This window comes from Camelus ferus, chromosome 1 (genome assembly GCF_009834535.1).
Source record: "Camelus ferus isolate YT-003-E chromosome 1, BCGSAC_Cfer_1.0, whole genome shotgun sequence".
Lineage (NCBI taxonomy): Eukaryota > Metazoa > Chordata > Mammalia > Artiodactyla > Camelidae > Camelus > Camelus ferus.
In genome coordinates, this window is record NC_045696.1 from 120,618,223 (window position 1) to 120,642,970 (window position 24,748).

The 24,748-nt window shown below is 40.2% G+C and overlaps 1 protein-coding gene across 1 annotated transcript in view; it reads right to left on the reverse strand.

The window, feature by feature from the left end:
• Window positions 1-20,540, reverse strand: part of PIK3R4 (phosphoinositide-3-kinase regulatory subunit 4) — a 70,592-nt gene extending 50,052 nt beyond the window's left edge. Inside the window, exons 1-6 of the mRNA XM_032489342.1 lie at window positions 20,079-20,540; window positions 18,582-19,354; window positions 11,164-11,297; window positions 9,419-10,001; window positions 5,560-5,694; window positions 3,730-3,951 (exon numbers count right to left, since the gene is read on the reverse strand). Coding sequence (XP_032345233.1) covers window positions 3,730-3,951; window positions 5,560-5,694; window positions 9,419-10,001; window positions 11,164-11,297; window positions 18,582-19,314 — 1,807 coding nt within the window. The 5' untranslated portion in view covers window positions 19,315-19,354; window positions 20,079-20,540. The remainder of the gene's footprint in view (window positions 1-3,729; window positions 3,952-5,559; window positions 5,695-9,418; window positions 10,002-11,163; window positions 11,298-18,581; window positions 19,355-20,078) is intronic.
• Window positions 20,541-24,748: the final 4,208 nt, after the last annotated feature.

Sequence of the window (24,748 nt, forward strand, 5' to 3'; positions counted from 1 at the left end):
GAGAGAGAAAGAGAGAGAGAGGCATTAAATTCCTTAGAGTCTGAATCCGAAGTAGATCAGTAAGAAACAGGTTTAATTATTTAAAGTTACAAAAACACAAACTAAAAACTGAAGCACTGTGAATATAGTGATCTACAACTCAAAACAGGGAAGGGAAGGAAAGGCAGATGATATGAGTGAGTTAAATCTTCATCTGGCACAGAAAAAAGTCAAGGGATAAAGTATAAAACTTATCTGATAATCCTAAAAATAGTCATATGAAAATACTGTTTAGAGATATGGCAAAAATCACCTGAAGATACCAAACCAAAATCAAAAACCAGAGTAGGTACCTCTGGAAAGTGCAACTATTGTCTTTCATACATTACTTCATAAATTTTGAATGTGCAAAAGCGTATTTCCCCTTATCTGAAAAATAATTTTAGAATTTTTTGTAATAAAAAGAAAAATGCTATTTAAAATTCCAGTGGATTATATTTAGAAACTTTATAAACTGAAATGTATAATGAGCTAAAATAGTTCAAAATATTTTGCAAAAGAAGACTGACATCTCGGAAGCTTATCCTACCGGATACTAAAGTTGCTTATAAATATCCAATAATTAAAATACAATATAGCTATAAAAATACAGTACTGCATATAGAAATGAAAAATCAATGGAATAGGATACCAAGAAAACTGACTCTAAAAGACATGCATGCAACAGATGATAATAGAGGCTTCATAAATCAATGGAAAAAATAAATGAAATGTTTAGTAATTTAATACTGGGAAAACTGATTATATTTCCAAGAAAAATTTATATTTCACCTCATACCACAGCCTAAAATAAAGATCAATTACACAGTTCCTATTTTTATGTAAAAACAAACAAACAAACAAAAATGACATGTACCCAGAATATTATAAACCTAATTCTGGAATGGGAAAAAAATTTAAGCACAAAATTAAAAGAAAAAAAATCACAAAGGAAAAGATCAAATAAATTGACAACACTAAAATTATTTTAAAAGACATACAAATAATAATCAAGTTATTTGAGAGAAGCAGTTGCCATAAAAATAATAAAAAGCTATTGTTTTTCATGTTATATATAAAAGGCTTTAAAAAATCAACAAGAAAAGCTTAACACGATCAAAAAAGGGGCCAAAATAATACATTAAAAAATCAGAGTAGGAAACATGAATGAGTAATCAACAAGAGAAAGTTTTTCACCTTCACTGATAAGCAAATAAATATATATGAAAACAAGTTATCACTTTAACCTACCACCAGGCAAAGACTAACTGAAGCCTAGTCCACACCAGAAGGCTGTGTGGTGCTGTCAAACAGTGCTGATCAGAGTAGACAACGACATGATCTTTCTGAAAACCTTATCAAATGTGTCAATTTTTAAAAAATATGCATATTCTTTAACTCAGTAGTTAACATTTCAGACTTCTAGCCTGAGAAAATAATCAGAAGCAAATACTTATGTAAATGATTATCTGTATAATATATGATAGACAAAAAGTAATTAAAATATTCAAAAGGAGGAGGGGATAGCTCAGTGGTAGAGTGCCTGCCTAGCATGCACAAGGTCCTGGGTTCAATCCCCAGTATCTCCACTTAAAAAAATAAGTAAATAAATAAACCTAGTTACCTCCTCCCAAATAAACAAATAAATATTCAAAAGAAGACCTGAATAATTTTAGTAAAACTACATAATAGAATACTTCTATCCATTAAACTATGGTTTCAAAGGATTTTTAATGACATGAGAAAATGCTTACAATATACGTATGTTACTAGAAAAAGGTTTAAAAGTAATAAGACTAAGAAGTAATATATTCCATACATAGAACTTACATGCCAGGCACTATCATCTGTTAATTCATTTTACCTTCACAATAACCAGTGAGTTAGGTATTATTATTATTCCGATTTCACAGACAGCTAAGGCATAGAGAAGATTAAATGATTTCCTCTAGAACCAAGCCAGCAGGTGACAGACCCAGAACCTGAACCCACCAGTCTGGAGCCAAGAGTGCCTGCTCTTAACCAGTGCCCGCAAGGCCCCCAGCACAGACGGCAGATGGGAGGACGGGACAGGAAGAGCAGGAAGGGGGGACCCACGGGAAGAAAACCCGAACATTAGCAGAGGCTGTACCCAGGCTGGAGGCCTGGAGGGGATTTGTCTCCTTCCTGGTTTCCAAATTTTCCAAATTTTCTACAGCAAGTATGTATTACTTTTATAAACAGACAAAAAAATCAATGAAAATTATTTTAAAATGAAAAAAGAAGGCCATGTTTCAAAATACATATGAACTGACCAATAGATGGAGGAAGTTCCAAGAGCCACCTTTGCAAAAGAAATAAAAATCAGATTATTGAAACAAGAGCCCAAGAAAGACAGAAAGATGTGAGAAACAAAGCATACTGTATTTAGGAACCAAGTTAGATGGAGTCTGGGATGGAAGGCTGAGATGAATCAATAACCTGATGCAAAAATAAAAAGCAAACCAAAGATGTCTGAAAAGAGGAGGTACAGTAATCTCCAGTTATAACAAAGCGAGAACAGCAGAAATTTCAAAGCTTCTCAGAAGTAGAAAAGTACTCTTTTCTCCAAAACATTATGTGATAGTATTTGCAGAACTAGGAACACTGTTGCCATAAGTTTCTTTTCTTTTTTTATTTTTATAAGAAAGCATCCAACAGCAAACCTTTCAGCAGTTAACTTCCCAGATTATTGGGAACCAAAAGTTAAACCCTACAGCCTTCTGCTACTACACAAGAAAGTCTGGATACCCGTGAAGCTTCCTAATGTGTAGCACAGTTTTTTGAGTTACAGACAAGCTATACAATCATGTACAAAATGACATAGGAGGGTTCCTGGGTAACTGTAATAATACAGCTTTAGCACAGAGTATTTCATAAATGACTCAACCTAAATTTGAAAAAGTCAGTACAATCAGGTGGAAAGGAATCAGTTATTACTCCAAAGAGAAAAAGATTAAATCCTATGTCAAACATGACTATTCAAAATAAAGTCCATTTCTTTCTGTGAATCTAAATGTAACAGGACTTATGCAGATAAAATACAAGATCTCTCTCTTCTTTAGATAAATCTGAAAATGAGGAACAGCACCATTTTTAAAAAAGTGGGGGAAAAGCTGATTAATTTTTAAGATTTTCAGTTTATACAAAGTAAAGTCTGTAAGCTTTACTTCTTTCTAATTAGACTGATTTTCAATCATAGTTATACTTTATTTTCTGATTGTAAAAGTGGTATGTTTACTATAAAATTTGACAAATATGGAAAATATTAAAGAAACAATCACTAGCTCCAGAGATAATCACTCTTCACATCTTAGTATATTTAACCTTTTTAATAAATATATGATTTGTTACTGTTACCTTTACACACTGAGTAAACTTACAACCCACTTCAGTTACTTCAATAATATTTCAAGGTACTCTCCCAGGTCATTAAATACTCTTTTAAAACATACTTTTTAATGACCACATGGTACCCGCTTCATACGGACGCATGTTTTATTAACCAGCCCCTTGATCAGCTAAGATACTTCCATCATCCAAAAGCAGCACGAAGATAGACAGAAATACCAGGAACTCATTTCATTAATGAAATCTGGTAGTACTGTCACCTTTCAGATTGCCTGGAAGTATCTGTTTGAGAAGATAATTCATAATCTTAAAGAGAAATTTAAAAACAAACAAAAAACATACCAACTATACTATCAAAAAAGGCTCCACGCAGATGCCAATCATTTTTATCATTCAGGAAAGTGATCATGTGGGAGAGTAAAACGTCATTGGCTTTCTGACGTCCAAAAAAGACACACAGCCGTGTTATCCCATTTTCCATTAAGGTCTGTTTCACAATGTTCTCAGGGTCACTTAGCAAAGTGACAACTTTCTGCTGGACCATTTCATGTAAGGCTTGGAGCTCTGAAAAAGAAAAAAAAAAAAGGATTAATTTTCTTTTGTCCATACATATAGACCCAGTCTTTCTTACTCCTTGGAGGAAACAGAATGATTACAGAAGACACATGGGAAGTCTACAATCACTAAGTTTTTCCACTACTCAAAGCTCTGAAGGACAGTCAGGAAATTGAAATACAGACTGAAAAACATTCTAGTAAGCAGATGCCACAAGCGTAGTTACTCTCTCCCTGGTTAAGAGCTCTATTTACGAAGTTCAAAGAAAAACTATGGGGAAGCACCAAGAGGGAGATGATACTGCCCCAGTAAGAGCAACTTAGACCAGGACTTGAAAACACTGGACTGGATCAGGATATAATCTGATGGTATAGGGCAGTCCTTTTAGAACGCGCTTTTAAAGGCTGGTTAATTACATTTTAGAAAGCCAGGAAACACACTGCAAGTCCTGTCAAGGCTGTCCATGACCTGGCCACTGCCTTCTTCTCTGACCTTACTGCCTACCCACTCCCCCCTTTCCCTTTGTTTATGGACTAAGTTGTCTGTCTTTCCCTTACTAAAGCATAAGCTCAAGAGCAGGGACCTCCTCTGTCCTGTTTACCACTGTATCTCTAGTGCTTACAGCAGGACATAATTGCTTGATGCGAAGCTTGTCTTTAATAATTATCTGTTGACTAACTGAGGGCAGACACCACGCCTGGTGCAGCCACTGCCAAGGGAAAAGGTGGTCTGATAGGAAAAACTCTACCTTCACATTAAGAAAAACTTCATATTAATGCCCCAAAAGTTTTAATGCCCAACTTCACTATTTAAAAAGGTCTAATTAGTTACAGAAAGTAAGACAGCACCATTTTCTAAGTAATTCCATGAAAAAAAGCAAGGATTTCCTTTCTGATACATCCTTCTCTAAGTCTAAAATTATTCCACTGTCTTCAACTCAAGATAATATCTACTGTTATAAAATGATCCATTAGAACAAGTTACCAGACACCACAGTTGTCTATAGCATAAAAATCTGAAAACTAGATTTCTCTAGTTTTTCTGAAGTAGAAACATCTTAGAATAGATCTAGGTATATTATTTTACTTCTAAATCTCTTACACAATAAACATTAACTAAAAGCCTGTTGAAAGCTGTGTGGACGTAAAGTCACTTGAGGCCGGGACTGTGACCTCAGAGTTTACCACCATATCTGCTCCTTTACAGTAAAAGGTGTGAGTTTTGATTTAAAAAAATCATAGACAGTATGAAATAAAACAGTTGATGATGGAGGATACTCAGAATATACTCACATAAAGAGAAAGGGTTCAATTCTTTAGTATGATGTTTCCAATTTTTTTTTCTTTTATAAGAATTAGATAATTTGGCTAGTTTTGCTGTTGATACAAATCAATCCTGGCTGAAAAACTGAGCTTAGAATCTGTGGCAACAAGTTGATCGTTCCCTGGCTAGACAGCAGTGTATGAGAACAGAGCACAGTCAGACAACAGAATCCCTCCCACTGTGTGTCTGGTACTCTGTCACTGCACATCAAAACTATAAATGACAGCGTGCTACAAGTTCACATTAGCCATTCACTCCAAACAACAGGAAATCTGGAAGAGAAAATAGTATTACCTGTGTCATAATTTCCATTGGGATGTGTAACTTCATCTATTTCTTCACTATTTGGGTCATTTTCCATATTGAGATTTTTTAACTGAACCAATTCCAGGAATCTCAAAGCTGTTTCTGCCAGCAGAGCTATGTTTTCTATAAAAGGGAGAAATTTTGTAATAATTATAATCATAAATTTGGGTAATGCTTATAACTTTTCTTTCCTAAGTATTTATACACAATCACCAAAAACTAAAGAAAAGTGGGACTCATCCGTTTAGCACTTAACCTAATCAGACTTCTAGTGACTAATCTCATAATCCACAACTATCCCCAAACTACCAGTTTTAAGAATAAAACATAAGCTTCTTTTAAAAATATAGAAAAGTACAAGGTAACTATAGTTAACATTGCTGTATGGTACGCATCAGAGTTGTTAGAGTAAATCCTAAGAGGTCTCACCACAAGGGAAAACATTTTTTTTCTTTTTTCTTTGTTTTTTCATTATATCTATACGAAATGACAGATGCTAACTACTTACCTTGATAATCCCTTCACGGTATACGTAAGTCAAACCTTATTCTCTACATCTTAAAATTACACAGTGATGTGTGTCAATTATACCTCAATAACACTGGAAAAAATACAAAAATAACACAAAGCATAGCACTCAAATCTACTGAGGCAAAAAACGCCTAATCTTTTCAACAGTAGAGACCTAACCTTTAAACAGTACCTAACAGGTGAGAAACAGGCAAGCAGGCTAGCAGAGAAACAGTTTCACATTAAAATAACAGATCGAGCTGGGTTTTGGAATCACACAGGCCCTGGCTCAAGTCCTAACCATGACACTCACGAGCTGGCTGCCTAGCCCACCCGTGTCTCGGTTTCCTCCCACAAACCACCTCAGAGAGCCACTACCAAAGTGAATCAGCCATTTCTAGACGGCTCTACAAGGGACACTGAAGTTCTGAATGAACAAAAGTGAGACCGCTTGCCACAGTCCCGCGGGGGTCTGGCTTTCCTCCTTCCTCTCTGATCATCTGTCGAGACTACCTCATACTCCTCGCCGCTGTGAAAATACCGACTTGGCGATTTTTGCCGTCACACTTGCTGTGAATTACATCTGCTCTTTGCTTACACTTTCCTCTTCCTCCCATTTTCATTTATTCCTGCAACTCCATCCTCCTACTGCCGTGCTTCTTAACGTAGGACTACACCAGCCAGAGACGGCCCTCCTCCTCCTCAGCAGTGAAGGGCACTGAATGTAAACCACCTTATTTCACTGACTCTAAGACTCACTTTTTCTCAACTCTGAAACTCACAGTGTGCATCTCACAGTAGCTGAGATTTCTGAGTCTATCAAATGCAGTGATTCCTTTCACCTTGGAGCCCTGAGCCCAGCCCTGCCAGGTTCAACACTGTTCTGAATAGGGCAAAAATTTACCTCTCAGTAGGCAAGATACTGATACTCTGTAATGCCTGCTCACCCTACAGACAGGAGAATTCTGGACCATGCTGACAGTTCTAGGTGAACAGCCCACTGTAATGAACACATCTTTATTAGGAAAAGTCTCCTACGTTCCTGGGCACCTCTCAAGTCTGAGTAATCTACGCTTATTTCCACATTTAAGTATATAAACCACAACACACTTGTCACTTCATGCAAGATACAAGTCTATGCCAGCATCTTTGAGTTAAAAATACTATAAAAGAAATTTTTAATTGATTTTAAACTTTTATAATTACTGACATGTGTGGTTTAATTACATTTAACCATACAAGTTCAAACAGACTTCTGACTCTACTTAAAAAGGCAGCTTTAAGCAACAAGGTCCTACTGTACAAGGAACTATATTCACTACCTTGTTATAAACTATAAAGGAATGGAATATGAAAAAGAACATATACATGTATAGCTGAATCACTATGCTGTACACTAGACACTAACACAACATTGTAAGTCAACTATACTTTAATTTCAAAAAGATTGCATTATATTGGAATAAAAAAAAGTTTTTTTTAAAACAGCAGCTTTATTATGCACTCAACCATGATAAAGGGACACTGCAAGGTCCCAGCACTGACCCTGGGTTACCAGGGACTCTTTATCAAGATCCAGCAGACCAAATAAAAGCAGGGTTGCTTCAAAATCAAGGTCTAGACCAGCAGCTCCAAGAACTGAGAAAAATTATCCCAGATACACTTTGGTTGTGTTATTTAGCCTCTTCCATTCCCAATTTCCTCACCTGTAAAACAAAGGTACTATAATATCTGCTGCTCAAGGTTGTTGCAAGTGTCAATTGTAAGAGACACAGATTTTAAAACTTAAAATCTAAAACCTACTTCAGAATCTACATAAGTTTTGTAGCTAACCCTTGCAACCCTGAGCAGTAGATGCCTTACACCCAGCAGATCTTTCAATAAACAGCAGCTATAATTTTTATGCTGTGACTATTGGTAATTGAATGTAAATGTGTTAACAGCGCACCTATGTATCAGAGCCTTACCTGCTTAACACAACTGAGAAAAGACTAAGATGCACTGGGCCAAAAGCAGGTCATAACAGTCTAAAGAATACAGTTTATTTTTAAGAATTATGACTTTTCTTTTTACTTAATTTTATCCAGTTCAATTACAGCTGACCCTTGAACAGCACTGGGATCTTTTTCAATAGTAAATACCACAGTATCACACAATCCATGGCTGGTTGAATCCAGAGACGTGGAACCACGAATACAGAGGGTCAACTATGAATTATGTGGGGATTTTCGAATGCTTGGAGGGTCAGCGCCCCAACCCTGGCACTGTTCAAGGGTCAGCTGTGTCTCTATTTGCCAAATGAACTGTAAATACACTTTGTTACAACTGATAAACCTGGATATGTCTTGAAAGAAACTCTGAATTTTCTAAGCTTGAAATTTACACCTATACAATTATGGAAACCATAAATAAATAAGCAGATGGATAAATACATGTACTTAAAAAAAAAAAAAACACCACCAATCACTCTGTGCATGTGCCTAGCCATAAAGGCAGAGTTCAAAGACCATTTTTCACGTTCCACTAAAATAATGACAAGCAAATCATAAAATAATGAACTAAGCATCTTTCAAAAAAGTGACAATTTCATCACCACACATATGTTGTGTACTACTTACAAAGACGTCAAAACAGAATGCCTGATTTCCATCAGATTACATTTTAGAAATAAACTGAGGAATTATGCAAATGTTTCAGTGATATTTTCCATGCAGAAACTAGCATTTGGAATTAATTTGGGGAGCTAAACACATGAATCTGTCATCACCTGGTTTTATGAGAATTACAAATAAAACAGGTAGGTGTGTTTATAACACACCCACCACATCACAAAGAAGCCACACATCCTAAGCATTATAGTAACTGAAAGGACCTTAAAATTCAGTCACTTAGAGGCTAAATTCTTTCGACAGCAAATTACCCAACAAAATTAACCTCTTTCAACAGCAATAGACTGTTATAGCCTAATAGTCAAATGATTCTATTTGTTCAGAGAAACTCTATAAACTCTGTAAAGGCCTCAAGACACTAGATCAGAAGTACGTACTTGTAAACATTAGTCTTACTCCAAATTAAATATAAAATTCCCAGTAAAATCAAAAGATTCTGTATTATATACTTTCTACTTAGTAATTCTGATCACAAAAAAAACTTGCTTTTCAATACAAAGCTTGAGTCCCAAGAGCAGGTTAGCTGTAAATAGTATTGAAATGTACACAGACATTTTCAGTACCAAAGTTCACTCTCGGAATTTTCAAAGTTATCAGGGAAACAAGAAGTATTATGGTCACTACCATCAGTGATCCTAGTGGTTACCTCCTGGACACCAAGCTCTTACCAGCATAGGCTAGTCTGACGATAGTTGCGTCATCCTGGGCCAAGTGGGCTATGCCTGGCAGGATGTATTCTGGGTAGATGTTGATATCGTTGCGAGGAACCTCTTTGACAAGAGCGAGAACCTTGGTTAACGTCCGCAAGGCTTCGGCCCTCACTCGAGGAACAGAGTCATTGCTGAAATGCAAAAGATATGGAGTGATACGATCCAAAAGAATTTCTACGCTTAATCTCGGGGCCAAGCGGAGAATGAGTTCCAGAGCAGCGAGTTTGGAATCACAGTGCTTAAGGGTCTGCAGGCAGGACGTTATAACGGACACCAAGATGACCAGCCCGTTTTCCTTAGGCTCTCCTTCAGCCTTTTCTGGCAAATCGTGTCCACAGAGGTTGTGAATAATGTTGCCCAAATCCTTCCTTATGACCAGAATACGTTCGTCTGCAGACAGAAATGTTTCCTTGGCAAACTGAGCCATGTAGGGCTGAAGGAAAGCGTAGAATATTTCAGGAAAGGCATTGCCACGCTGCTGCTTTAGGTAATCTTCTGCCTCTAAACGTTTCTCTGGTTCACGGTGAATCATCTGAGTTACCTACACCAAGGAGGGAAACAGTAAAAACTTGATTTGAGAACAGGAAATTAAACCAGATGAAAGCTACAAGGGCAACTTACACATGACTTAAAGGATTTCTGAGGCAATTCTGAACCTTTTCGATCTTCTCCTTTCAAGCTATGTCCAGACCCTGACTGCAGAGTGACAGGTGACTCTGCTATTGTCCTAGAAGGCAGCAGGAAGCCACATACTTGTGTACTCAGATGGCCCAGACACGAAGAAGAGAATAAAGCCTTAAAATCAGTCAAATTCACTCCTGTCACAGTTAAGAAAAAGTGGGCCCAAATTCATACAGTTCCTTAGCCAGCACACCATGACAAGTGAGTGCCACACCCGGACAGCCAGGTGTGCCAACTCCTAATCCATGTCCCCTTCACTGAGCCTGAGCTAAAAGGGCATCCTCAGAAGCATCTTACTTTTTAACATTTGCCACTGGTAAGAGGAATCAAAATGCACGTTTCCCTACCTTACTAAAGAATATTCTAAATATAACATACCCTTCCCATGACTCAGCGTCCTCCTCAGAAGCATCAGTTACTATACTGTCTGACTTTAAAAAGGTTCCCCTTAACAGTGATGTGGGGATATGGGACCTCCCACACACCTCTGCACATCTGTTCTGCTTTACTAACTTGTGATTCTAAGTTTCCCCTTCCAGGCTGCCCTTGGGGTCAAGGGACGTACACAGAGCTGGCTGCCTCTGCAGGAAACGCCCTTCACTGCTGTATTACATTCAAGTTGGTGCCTCCTGTCTCCTCGTTTTAGATACACATCCTCTTCATGTCTCACTAGCAAGCTCCACCCTGGACAACCTCTCTAACCCCCAGGCATCTCCTGACCTCCCTCCAAATCTGTCCAAAGCAGACCTAACGATTATAATGGGAAGGGGTGTGTGTGGGTGTAGGGGTGTGTGTGTGTGTGTGTGTGTGTGTAAAATTAAGTCAAATGAGCTCTATGCCTAAGAAGGGGGAAAAATTGTACATTTCTGCCCAATAAAGTAAAAACAACAGGCTGTCTATATCAGCCTATGGGGCTTTATTGCTTTGTCCCAAATTCAGAATATTCCAGAGAGCTGACTAATGCAAAAGTGAGAACATAATTCTATTAAAAACTTGATGGCATATATTTGTAGCATAGTTACCAATTCTCTGATACTGCGATCTTCAATTTTATTTAGCACTTGTTCAGGGAAAAACTGTCCATTTCTATAAGCCAAAAGTTGAGAGAGATCAAACAGTGGCACGCCTTCTGTAAAAAGCTCAGCTATCACGCAACCTGGAAAACAGCAGATATAATTCCATTAAAAATGACACGCAAGATATCATTAATACAAATGAAGAACTGAGAATTCATAAAACTCAAAATGCAAAACTCAAAGTAAACTGAATTAAAATGTTTAATGCAACACACAACTACAATCAGGCAAGATGGGAAAAATGTCTGCTGCCTAATCACCAACCTCTGAAAGCACAGAGTCAAAAAAGGCCTATTCAATTTTTCTCCTCCTTAAAAAAACTTAAATAAAATTACCTCCTAGTTCTATAATTTAAAATGAATATATTCCATATTATGTTGTATATACACATACATATTTAGAGATACAAAAATTAAAACCCATAAGAAATATAGTGATTTCTTTTAAGTATGGATTTATAGACATTAAGTCCATAAGAACTACTGAGCAGTCATATCTGCCAACTTGTTTATTCACCATTAAACAGTAAGTTACTAGGTGGGTGCATTACACACTAGACTCTAGCAGAGCATAAACAGATAAAATCCCTGCCTCATGAAGCTTACATTCTAGAAAGAGATAAATAAAGGACACTGGTGAACAAACACGACTGTAAAATGAGAAGAGCTAAGAAGTGTGGCTTTAAGTTCAGGGAGGGAAGGAGACAACCTTCCTTTTGCACTGACACAATCTCCAAGCAAGGAAAAAATAAAGTACCTACATTCCCCAAGGGCAGAGCATTTCACTGAATCACAAATGACAAAACTCTAACAAGTTGCAAAGGGCTCCGTGAACAACCTGAGCTCATGGCCTCTGCATCTGCTGGTCCCTCTGCCTGGAGTGCTGTCCCCCCCCCACCAAGTATCCTCACAGCGGACACCCCACCTCCTTTCATCTTTAATCAAATGGCAGCTCAGCAATAAGGCATTTCTCAACAGCCCAGGTTAAAATTACAAGCCCCACCACCCAACCCTTGCTGCCTAGCACACTCCCCCGCTTTCCTGGCCGTTTTTCCCCACAGCACCAAATGCATAGGATATATTGTATGCATTTATTTCTTTATTGTCCATACACCACTAGAATGCAAACTCCATAAAGAAGAGATTTTTGTCCATTTTGTTCACTGAAGAATCTCCAGTAACTCAGTTCCTGACACATAAACATTCAATAAATTTCTTAAATTAATTTCTACCCATACAGTGCCAAGTTTTAGAATAAAAACTAAAAACGGCTATTAAGAACACCATAAGCAAGTAAAAATAGAAGAACTGAACAATACCATAAACCAGATCTAACAGACATCAAAGGACCTCTTCACTCAACAACGGAACACAAAGTTCTCCTCAAGCACACGTAGAAACTCTCCAGGTGAAACCATACGCTAGGCCGTAAAACAAGCTTCCATGAGTTTAAAAGGACTAAAAATCATACAAATTATGTCCTTCAAATCACAGTGGAATGAAACAAATCAGTAACAGAAGAAAATGTGAAAAACTTGCAAATATGTAGAAGTTAAAAACACTCATAAACAACCAATGATCAAAGGGAAATTAGAAAAGACTTTGAGATAAATGAAAATAAAAGCAACACACAAAAATGTGTGGGATGCAACTAAAGCAGTATTTAGAGGAAATGTTTAACTATGAACACATTCTTTCTTTTTTAATATAAAAAACAAGAGCTCAAAACAGTAACTGAGAAATAAGAAAAGTAAACTAAAACCAAAGCAAAAAGAAGGAAGGGAATGACAGAGATTGGGTGAAAATTTTATGATAGAGAATAAAACAACACAACAGAGAACATCAACAAAACCAAAAGTTGTTTCTTTGAAAAGCTCAACAAAACTCACAAACTTTTACTAAGAGATGACTCAGACTACTAAAACAGGTATGAAAAAAGGAACATCACTATCAACTTCACAGAAATGAAAAGAATTATACAGGAATATAGTAAACAATTGTATGCCAAAAAATTAAATGAACTAAATGAAATGGGCAAATTCCTAGAAAGATACAGATTACCAAAGCTGACTTAAAAAGAAATGGAAAATCTGAACAGACCTTATATAAAGACATTGAATTAGTAATGAAAAACTTTCACAAAGAAAAGCCTAAACCAAGATGAATTGTCAATTCAGGTGAATTCTGTCGAACATTAAAATAATTAACACCCATTCTTGACAAATTCTCCCAAAAAACAGGACTGGAGGGAACACTTTCTAAATTATTCTACAAGGCCAATATTACCCTGATAACAAACTAGACAAAGACATCACAAGCAGACTATAGACCAGTATTGCTGATGAATACAGATAAAAATCTTCCCAAAAATATTAGCAAACTGAGAGCAGGAATTAGAGTCCATACCAATAACCGGTAAATAAATGTGGGGAAATAGGGAGCACCTCAGTACAAGAGAATGCTGCGGGCCCCCTGGTGAACATGGAGGAAGTGTTGATGGTGGGAAAGCATCACTTTGCAACCGTCACAGTAAACACTGGATCAGACGAGAATTACCAACAGATGCCAGATCAAAGGGGAAACTGAGGACTGGCAGGATATTTGTATGGTCTTAAAGTTTCTTCCCACAGGATGCTTATTGTGGCAAGGGATTAAAAACACAAAAAGTAACTATAGAGGGGAGAAACTGGGCAAGATCTTGACCCAGTGATCAAAGTTAACATCAGCCGGGGGAGGGTATATCAGTGGTAGAGGGAGTTAAGTGCTCAGCATGCAAGAGGTCCTGTGTGCAATCCCCGGTCCCTCCGTTAAACACATCAATAAACCGACCAAACTACCTCCCGACTCCAAAATAAATAAATAAATAAATAACATCACCAATAGACACCATTTGCCTCCAGATAGCTGTGCAGGATCCCTATTGAGAATTAACAAGCTGAATCTAATTACAAGGAAACAGCAGATACACCCAAAATGAGGACCCTTCTACTGAAAAACAAAGAGGTGAGGCTGAGCAAGGGAGAGCGCACACATGCACGCGCACACACATACACACAATGCAGGTTAAGAGCTGGTGAAAACTGAACAAGGTCTATAGTCTAACAGTAATACACCAACGTCAACTCCTGATTCTGAATGCCACTACTGTCATGTAAGACGTCACTACTGGGGGAAGCTGGGTGAAGGGTTCTTCACTATTTTTGCAACTTACTGGAATTCTATTATTTTCCATAAAAAGTACAAAAATAATTTTTAAAAATTTAAGGGGAGAAGTATTCTCCAAAAAGTGTCAATGTCATAACAAAGAAAGGCTGTGGAAATGCTCAGAGGCAGCTAAAGAGACACGACTACTAAAAGCAATACCTGACCCTAGACTGGGTCCTGTCCTGGAGCCGGTAAAATGCTAAAAAGGACATTACTGGGTCAAATACAAAATTAGAATAAAAAGTGTAAACTACTGTATCAATGTTACATTCGCTGCAGTTATAACAGTAACATACAGTGACCTAAGTATTATGTAAGAGACCAACCCGGATCTTAAGAAACACAGACTAAAGTATTTAGGGCAAAGGGCCATTGAGGTATATAACTTACTGAGGAAAAAATCGGGAGGGGGGATGGAGTGTGGGGCAGGAGTATAAGTGATAAAGAAATTGGAACAAAATGTTAACAACAGGTGAATTTGGGTAAAGGACTTATGGGTGTTCAACATACTCTTTTTATTTTTTGCAGGTTTTTAAAGTTTCTAGGTTTGAAAGTATTTCTGACTACTGTAAAAAGTCAGAAAGAATGACTATTTACAACAAAATGGAGACTATGGACTGAACTATGTCCCTCACCACCTCCCCCTACACCCCCAAATTCACAGGCTGAAGCCCTAACGCAGTACCTTAGACGTGACTACCTGGAGAGTGCCTTTAAAGAGGTAATTAAGGTAAAACGAGGCCACAAGGGTGGGGCCCTGACCGATGATGACTGGTGTCCTCATGAGAGGAAGGACACCAGGGAAAAGTCGGCGTAAGGATATACCAAGAAGGTGGTCACCTGCAAGTCAAGGAGAGAGGCCTTGGGAAATCAACCTTGACCTTGGACTTCCAGGCTCTGAGGGAACTTTCCAGACTGAGGGACAATACATTTTTGTTTAAGCTACCTAGTGTGGAGTGTTTCATCACAGCAGCTCTAGTAAACTAACACAGAGGTAAACATAGGGTTTTTTTCCTTGCACCTTTCAAAATGGTACTCCGGAGAGGTGTTACAGGATGGTACTTCCCTGTGGAACAATTCGTCCACACTGCCTTTATCAGCACTGAGTCCTTTGTCACTGGATCTCAGCTCCGTGTCACCTTCTGAGGAAGCCTTTCTCCTATGTCAAGTAGTCCCCACCAGCCCTTGTCACTCACTTCATCACAGCATTTAGCACCAACCGAAATTAACTTTCTCACTTTTTAGTCTCCCCACGACCTTAGAAAAAGCAAACTCCCAAGTGCAGATGCTCTGACCGTCTTGTTCACAGCTGCGCTCCCAGCACCTAGAGGGCACAGTGCCTTACACACAACAGAGACTCCAGTGTCTGTCCAGTGAAGGAGGGAAAGAGCTCCAGCAAAAAGGCTCTGCCCATACGTGTGACCAGAGACAGAGCGTATATACCCGTCTCCCAAACTAGCACCAGGAACCATGGACATGCATTAAAATGCGGAAAAGTCACACTCAAAACCCAAGGACCTCAATCAAATCTTAGGAACTGTGGAGGTGGATAGATCCCACCTACCTCTTTCAAAGAAATAAAACGGCCTGTCTTTTAGCCAGAACAACGTAAAGTTCTTTAGTCTGGAAAAACAAACACTGAGTAAGAATTTTGTTGACGTTTACAAAACTATAATGCACAGAAAGGCATTAACCCCTAAAATTTCAAAACTATAATTAACTTCCAGTTATAAAATAAATAAGTCAGGGGGATGTAATGCACAGGATGGTAACTATAGTTGCTAAGAGAGTAGATTTCAAAAGTTTTCACCCACAAGAAAAAAAAATTTGTAACTATGTACGATGATAGATGTTAACTAGACTTGTAGTGATCATTCCACAATATATACAAATGTCAACTCATTGTGTTGTGTTGTACACCTGAATCTAGTGTTATATGTCAGTTACACCTCAATTTTTTTAAAAGCTATAAATGATCCCTGAAGCTAAAAAGCAATCACATTTCTAAGCCAGAGGAGTCCTATTTATAGAACAGTAACTTTAAAACATAAAATGGTTCAAGAAAAATTTAGATAAATTCACTTGTTAGGTAGTTTAGATAGAAATGAGCACTGGGCAGGGGGAGAGGAAGGGGAAAGGAACAATTCAGACCACAAGGAACCTGAGCTGTCAATCAACCAGAGCACAGGGAACCTGAGTTGTCTACCAATCAATCAGTCAATCATGAAACCAGAATATAAAAACAGGAAAAATGGGGGAACAGCGCCATTTTTCCTCTCTTGGTTGGCCTGCTCCCAATTCTCGGGAGCGCACTATCTCTTACTTTTTCACTTCACTAATAAAAATCTTGTTTATATCACACTTTCTGTCTCTCATCAAGTCTTTTTTTCGGGTGACTAACAACTGAGGTAATTCTTATTTTCCTTTTCCTGGTAACACACTGATCAAGTTGGGACTTTGATGAATTATATTTCTCATATTGTTATATTTACAACCTGGAGGCTAACCATCTCATCAAAAATACCTCTCTCAGCATTACCCGGGGACACAGATTAGCGAGCTGAACAGATCAACAGAGGTACCATCCCGTGTAACAATTCTCACTCCTTCCCCTAGATGAAATACACTTCTCCATTAATCATGTTAACTTTTCCTAAATAATCTAAAATACAGCTCAGTTTTCTTTGTAGGAAACCTACAGGTGAGAAAAAGATTAAAGCCAACCTTCGGAAATTTTACCCAAAAAATGGCACTGATACCTGAGTTCATACGGCATTCCTCCAGGTACCATCCTCAGCCCACCTCTTCCCAGAAGTTCACAGATAACCTAGAACACATGACCAAGCTTCCTGTGCTCTGTGGATGTCAAATAAAGTATATGAATGTACAACACTTTTTCCCAAGGAAGGAGGTCACCGGTTTCATTAAAGTCTTCAAGGGGACTCAAAAAAGCTTAAGAATCACTTCTCCACATACCCTTCCTGGCTATGAACTCATTCCCTTGGCTACAGTAGCTGAGTCCTGATAACTACCAAATCCCCACCCCACCCCTCTAGGCATCAAACCTTTGTAACCAACTCCCTGCTGCGCATCTTCCCCTGCGGGTCCCACACACCTCCTACTCCGCGTCCAGTACCGACCTCAGCAACTTCCCACCCTCGCCTGTTCTTCCTCCCGTGTCTCCCATCTCACTGACTGGTATCATCTCCCCAGCTCCCCAAGCCAAACTGGGGAAGGAAAAGCAGCGTTCCTGATCCTCCGGTCACCGAATCCTAACAACTCCACCCACTAATTATCTCTGAAGCATTACTTTTCTCCACCCCCACCTCCAACTGGCACAACTTAAAACCAGTAAGGGTCAAGGCATCTGGACTGTGGCGGCTGATGAGTAGCCGTTTTTCCCGTCCGTCTCGAGTGCAGCCCCTCTGCAATCCACTCTCTGCGCTCCAGTGTCTGGTCTAAAGCACCTATCAATAACTTCCCCATAGACGAGCACGGCAGGCCAGACCCCTTCCTACCTGGGCCTTGCTTACTTCACACACTACATTCCAGATGTACTGAATTACTTAAAGTGACCTAAGGCATCAGGGCATTACATTCTGGTCTTCAAATCTCCGTGAAGCAACACCCTCTGCCTGAAACAAACTACCCTTATGACTGCTGCTTTCACTTTCAGGTCCCAGTTTAAACATCATCCTTCCAACAAAGACGCCTTCCTGGTCCTGCTGTCACCGCCTTGGAGACTAACTTAAGTGTCCGTACGTTTCTGTAACACACCCTATGCTTACCACCACCACAAGTCACAGAGCACTGAACAATGTCTTTTTTCGTTATCACACCTAGCTCCCCATTAAAGTGTAAGCACCCAGAAAAGAGAAACATAACCATCCACCCACATCTCCAGTGCTTACGACAGTGGACACATACAAAAGGCAAGAATTCAAACAGTTAAGCATCTGAATGAGTGGACCACTCTTTGCATTTTCTAGGTACTTAATCACGTCCAGTGAACAAATGCTGCATCTACCTGAACAGTGTATGAGGATTTATCAAAAAGTTAAGTTTTCAGCAAACAGGGATTAAAAAGAAGCTACATCTCTATGTTTAAGAGTTAAAATAAATGCGCACTCCCCTGGCAGCAAATGTGCCCAACTCAAATACCTGCTGAAAAGATATCCATGGCTCGCTTCAACTCTCCTCCTGTTCTCTGGCTGCTATTCAAGTCCACAAGCGGAGTGGAAGGATCTCGCATGTACTCTAACTCAGTGGCAAACAACCCACCATCAACAAAGCGCTCAGGAGCAATGTAACAAGTTCTTCTCCGGGAAGTGTCAAAAAAATAGTTGAAATCCGCTGGGTTGTCCTCTGGAAGATACGTGGGTTTAAAGCTGGCAAAATCAGTTAGCAGGACCCAGTTCCAACTGGTGACCATGACATTCTCGGTCTTGATGTCCCCGTGACGGACTCCAGACTTGTGCGCTTGGTCCACAGCGGTCAGGATCTGGAAAGCCACCCAGCGCTTCTCCGTGTTGTTGAGGAAGGGACGGGTGCTGATGCGGTCGTAGAGGTTGTCTCGCACATACTGCCTGAAGAGCATGGCCGCTTTCTCGGACGCTTTTTCTGCTGCTTTCTGGAAAGGCAGACAGTTCTGTGCAGAATGAAGCCTGATTTTCAGTTCCTCAAGCTCCTGTTTATAGCTGGTTAGAGGCAAGGTGGGATCCTGAATGGCAAAGACCTTCACAACCACCAGGCCTTCTCGGTGCTTCGCTCGAGCAACTTTAAAAAAACGAGTACTCCCCAGACTCTTATCATATTCAAAGTCATGGATGTCTGAGAAATAACTCTCCACTGAGAGGATCTGGGAGGGAGCAATGCCAGCGAGCTGGTTTCCCATAGTGACAGCGAGTCCCTCCGGGTCAACGTTAGGGTACACCTATTTAAAAAAAAAAAAAAAGTGGGGAGAGGAAGGGGGGAGGGAGGAGAAAAAGAGAAAGGGAAAAAAAATAAACAAGCAATGAAACACCACTATTTACGTGGGCTCTTCCTAAAAGATGCACCGTATTTCTCTTCCACTGACAGCACTGCACTTAGCCTTCTAGAAGCCTGTAAATTTCAGACATATTTATCTAAAAACACCTTTTTACCTTGCCCTTTCCAGAAGCTGACCTATATTTAAGCAGTCCCTTTCAATATTAACTTGAAAATACCAGAGTGTGTATTTTCTGGTCTTTAAATTTAAAATTTAATGAGCCTTTACTATGTGCTCAGTATTGTGCTCAGGGCTCTAAGAGTCACAAAAGTACTACATGACAGTCTCTGTCCAAGAACTTGTGCTCTCGAATATAAACCCAGGCACATTAAAAACGTAAACCTGACCAAGAGTCGCCTAGTATAAATAGGTCAGGCTACAAAACTCCAAAAGGCCAGCATATCCTGGCCCTTCCAGCCTAACTCTAGTGTGCCTTCCCACTCAGCTCACAGAAGTCACAGAGTTTCTTGATTTGCAACAGCGACAGGGAAGAAACCCTGGCAGAGCTGTTAAAGAAAAGTATACCAAAACACACGCTGGACAAACAGAGCCCAGGATTCTCCAGGCTCAGCCTCTGCAGAACATAAAAACAAAAACGGACACACGGCCATGCACACGTGCGAACATTTACCCTGGGACTCTGGGATGTGTTGCAAGTCGACCGCTACCTCGCCCTGAGGTCCTGGCGGGTTCTGGGCCGGGAAGGGAGTCGGCAGCCTGGCGCGTCTCCTCCACGAGAGCCCTCTTCAAAGGCAGGAGGTGGGATCCCGGGGAAGGGACGCGGAGAGGTCCAGGCTCCAGGACCCCGGTGGTCCGCGGGGAGGCGAGGAAGCTCCCGGGCCGCAGCGGACACAGCTGAGGAGATGCCGGCCCCTCCTCCGCCCCGTCGGCCACGGGATCCCGGGCCTCGCCCTCCTCTCGCGTGGACCTGGCCCTCGAGGCACTCCGACTCCTCGAGGGCCTCCCCACCCGCGGGCCGGCGGATCCTGGAAGGCAGGGACGGAGACAGTTCCAGGGAAGATCCGCCGCTCTCGCTGCTGCAGACGCCCCAAACACCGAGCTCCCGGGAAAGCCGCCGGCTCTGACCTCACTTCCTGTCGCGGGCGGAAGTGACGACGCCGCCAGGCTTGAGGAAGAGCGCGAGTTTGGAGCTGGTTGCTAGGAAACGAAGGGGCGTGGCCTCGCGGCGGGCGCCCGAAGGAAGAAAGACGCTCTGACCGTAGACTGTTCGCCATCCTGCTCTTGTCGCTGATTCCAAACTCTGAAGCTTTCCGACATCTCCGAGACCTGCTCAGACGCCCTTCACCCAAGGACACTAGAACAGAGTTAAGAGAATTCACAGGCTTATTTAGGAAATTTAATACATCCCAGGTCAAATTGTGTAAGAGCTTAATAGAGATATAATTTGCATACTATTAAGTTCACCTGTTTAAAATACACAAATCAATGGGGTTTCACACATTTTAGTGCTATCATCCCTATAATCTAATTTTAAAACAGTTTCCTGAGCCCCAAAATGAAACCCTGTAACTATTAGCAGTCACTCCCCATCCACCCCATTGCTCCTCCCGTTGGAACCCCCAGGCAGTCACTAATCCGCTTTTCTGTTGTCTGTTCTGGACATTTCGTATAAACGGTAAACAACACGTGGTCTTTGAGACTGCTTTCATTTCACGTAATTTTGAGGATTATCCTTGCTGTGGCTCATATCAGCATTCCATTTCTTTTTATTGCCAAATATTCTAGTGTATGGATATTCCACATTTTGTTCATCCATTCATTCCGTGATAAACATTTGGGGGTTTCCACTTTTTGACTATTACGAATAGTGCTGCTGTGAATATTCATGTGTAAGGCTTTGAGTAGTCATATGTTTCCACTCCTCTTCAATAAGTGAGTGATTTGTGGAGTCACATGGTAACTCTATGTTTAACATGCTGAGAAACTGCCAAACTGTTTTCCAAAGTTGTTGTACCATTTTACATTCCTGCCAGCAATTTATGAGGACTCCAGTTTCTCCAAATCCTCAATGGCACGTGTTATTATCTATCTTTATAATTATAGCCACCTCTTGGGTGTGAAGTAGTATCTCATTGTGGTTTTTATTTGTGTTTTCCTAATGACTAATGATGTTGAGCAACTTTTCACGTCCTCACTGCTATTTTGTACATCTTCTTTGGAGTAATATCTATTCAAATCCTTTACCCATTTTCCAATCGGGTCATCTTTTTATTATTGAGTTTAAGAATTTTTATATATTTTGGATACAAGTCCCTTTCAGATTTGAAAATGGTTTTTCTCTGTGTTGTCTTTTCACTTTCTTATTGGTGTCTTTTGAAACAAAATTTTTTAATCCAGAGCTGATTTTTGTTTTTCATCCCAACAACATCCTCTTGTCCATTCTTCCCTGTTTCAGTAGACAGCACTGCTACCCACTGGATTCCTCAAACTACAGATTAGGAAATCCTTAGACTGTCCTCAGCATCCTTCTACTCTCTCTTTCCTTCAGTGACCCCACTCAATAATCACCTGCTCTTGCTAATTCCACCCCTAAATGTGCTCTGAAGCCACGCACTGCCATCTAAGCCAAACCAGGGCCTAAGCCAAACCACCATCATTGTTGTGATGTCTGGACTTTGAAACCTACTCAGAAAAGGCATTTCACCCCCACAATATTATTTTTTATACTTCTCCCATGATTTCTTCTGGGTCTTTTTGTATTTTAAAATTTCTTAAGTATGTGTTTTAATCATTGTAAAATTGTCTCAACATCTGACATGGCTACTACTCCAGTCATCTTGTTTAAAATGCAACTATAATTATGACATCTATGCTTACATCCTTCCAGATTCTCCCCCTTGTTTTTAGGCTAATATTAAAAATCCTTAATTTGGCCTACAAAACGCTGCATGAGCTGACCCCTGCCCACACTGCCAAAATCTGCTTATCTTTCAAGTTCCAGATTAAGTAGCAACACTTCAGAAAAGTCTCCCCTAAAGCATCCCCCACCCCAGCCAACTTCCACCAGTATATAATAATATATTAAAAAGTTCATGGACCCTGAACTTTTTCCTTATAGCCTTTATTATCATTGAGATCATTTAATTTTAGGACGTAACTATTTGCTTAATGTCTGTTTTCCCACCGGGCCATAAACCCCCTGAGAACAATATTTTTGTAATTCTTACTCAACACCTAGAGCAGTATCTGGCATCTTGTAGGCATTCAACAGATACTTGATGAATCAATAGGTGTGGCCTTGTCAGGTTTGTGACCATTAACGCCAAGGTCATGAGACCTAGGACAAAGAATGTCTAAAATACACATTTAGAATTAGTATACACATACAGTTATTTAGCTGATAATAATTAAAGATTATGTTTACATTTCAGACTCTGAACACCATGTAAGTGCTTTAAGCATCTCTCCAGTAGAGAACTCAGGGTGTAGAAATGAAATAAATCTGTCTGAATTTAGATTACTGTTGCATTTTCTCCACATCTATTTTTTTTTGCACCACTACATTTTGTGAAATAACTCATGAAATATTTTTAATACCTTCTATACTCACCTCTATGGTTTTCTTTCCTTTTCTTTCTTTTTTTCTGTTTTTAAATAGCAATCATGGCTACCAATGAGGCTTTTGAAAAGGAATCTCACCTGGTGCTTTACAGAGTAAATAAAAAATTATAAAATTTGCTTGCCACTGGTGCAGTAAAAAGAAGAAAGCGCCCGCAAACACTCCTCTGTCCTCTGGCTAGTGGCCTCTCAGCTGCATTGTGGCAGTGACGAAAAAAATAGATGTTTCTGGAAAAAAGCTGCCCTATAGAAACTCTATTTTCCAGCCCCACCCCATCCCTCCCCTTGCATCTAAGTGGGGCCACTGGACTAGCTCTGTGAAGTGCATGTGGAAATGATGTGTTTCCTTCTGAGTCAAGGCAGTTAAGAGGACAGTGACTTTCTCCACTCTCCTCTCCTTTCAGCCTAGATGCAGGGTCTCAAAGCCTTAGGGAACGCGAGAGTCGCACAGCGGTAGGAGCCTGTGTCCCTGAGGTGCAGCCTGGAGGAAGACCGCCTGTTAAACAGCAATACCCATGGAGCGCTTTTACACAAGCAAAGCAAACACCTGCGTCTTCAGCGTACTGACCAGGGATCTCGGCCTCCTTAATAACAGAAATCGGTAAGAGGCCAGAGGAGGAATTCAGGCAAGGCCTTATTGGGACTCTTGCTGCCGCAGGAAGGAGAGAAAAGTAACAGATGCTCTTGCTCCAAGTTGAGGGTGGGGGAGGTGCTGGTCCCTTACACGGGGAGAGGGTAGGGATGGGTCCAGGGGTTGGGCTGGAGGGGTGGCTGAGCTGGTCTGCCCACCTCCTTGGTGGGGCAGCGTGCAGGGATCGTGCAGGGATCATGCTCAGTAACCAGCTTCTGCTCCTGGCACGTTAAAGTGGCAGTTGGGGTTTTGGTCTTTTTGTATCCTGTAATTCCTTACTTGCCCCAACTGTGCATGCACAGTTATTTTTAGTCCCTTATAGTTTCATTGTGTTCTGTTGTTCCATCCAGGCGGAAGCACTGCAGCCCAGGTCCCATCTCGTCTCATCAAGCCAGTGAAATGTTAGCACTTATTTGCTACAGTCATCAGCCTCACCTTAACAAACACACCCATATTCCTGGTCTCTGTTCACCCCTACCTCTCCTGGGCTGCTCACCTCACCAGGGCACTTCCCAACCCGGGAGGTGTTCCCATGGACTCTTGGCAATCCTTGCATCCTAAGGAAAAGGAGCAAAGAGAATCCCTAATGGAAACAAAAACAACACCTTCCAGTTAATAGTAGATGTCTTCTCTTTTTGTAGAAGATTTCCAGCTAATCATGTAAATGGAATTATGGAAAACTACATGTTTGTAATTTGCAGTATAATCTTTGCCGTATAATCACCACAAGCGTTAAAAACGGAGTCTAAAATCATTGGGTAAGAGGTTCTGAGGCAACAAAATCTGTTCATTGCGCCCAAAGAATACCTACAGGTTACTTTTTATGTTAGAAAGGGAAAAATTAACCTTTTATGATGAAAAACTCTGGCAGAAAACCCCTTTATTCAGGTGATCAAGCTTAGCATCACTAATAGTACACGATATCAACCATGAAGCATTCTTACCAAGAATATTCAACTTGAATCTAATCAACCTCTTGACCTCACTGTCCAACATGGTAGCCACTAGCCACAGCTGACACACTTGAAATGTGGCTCCTCCAAATTAAGATGCACCCTAAGTGTGAAAAACACACAGCTTTTAAAGTAC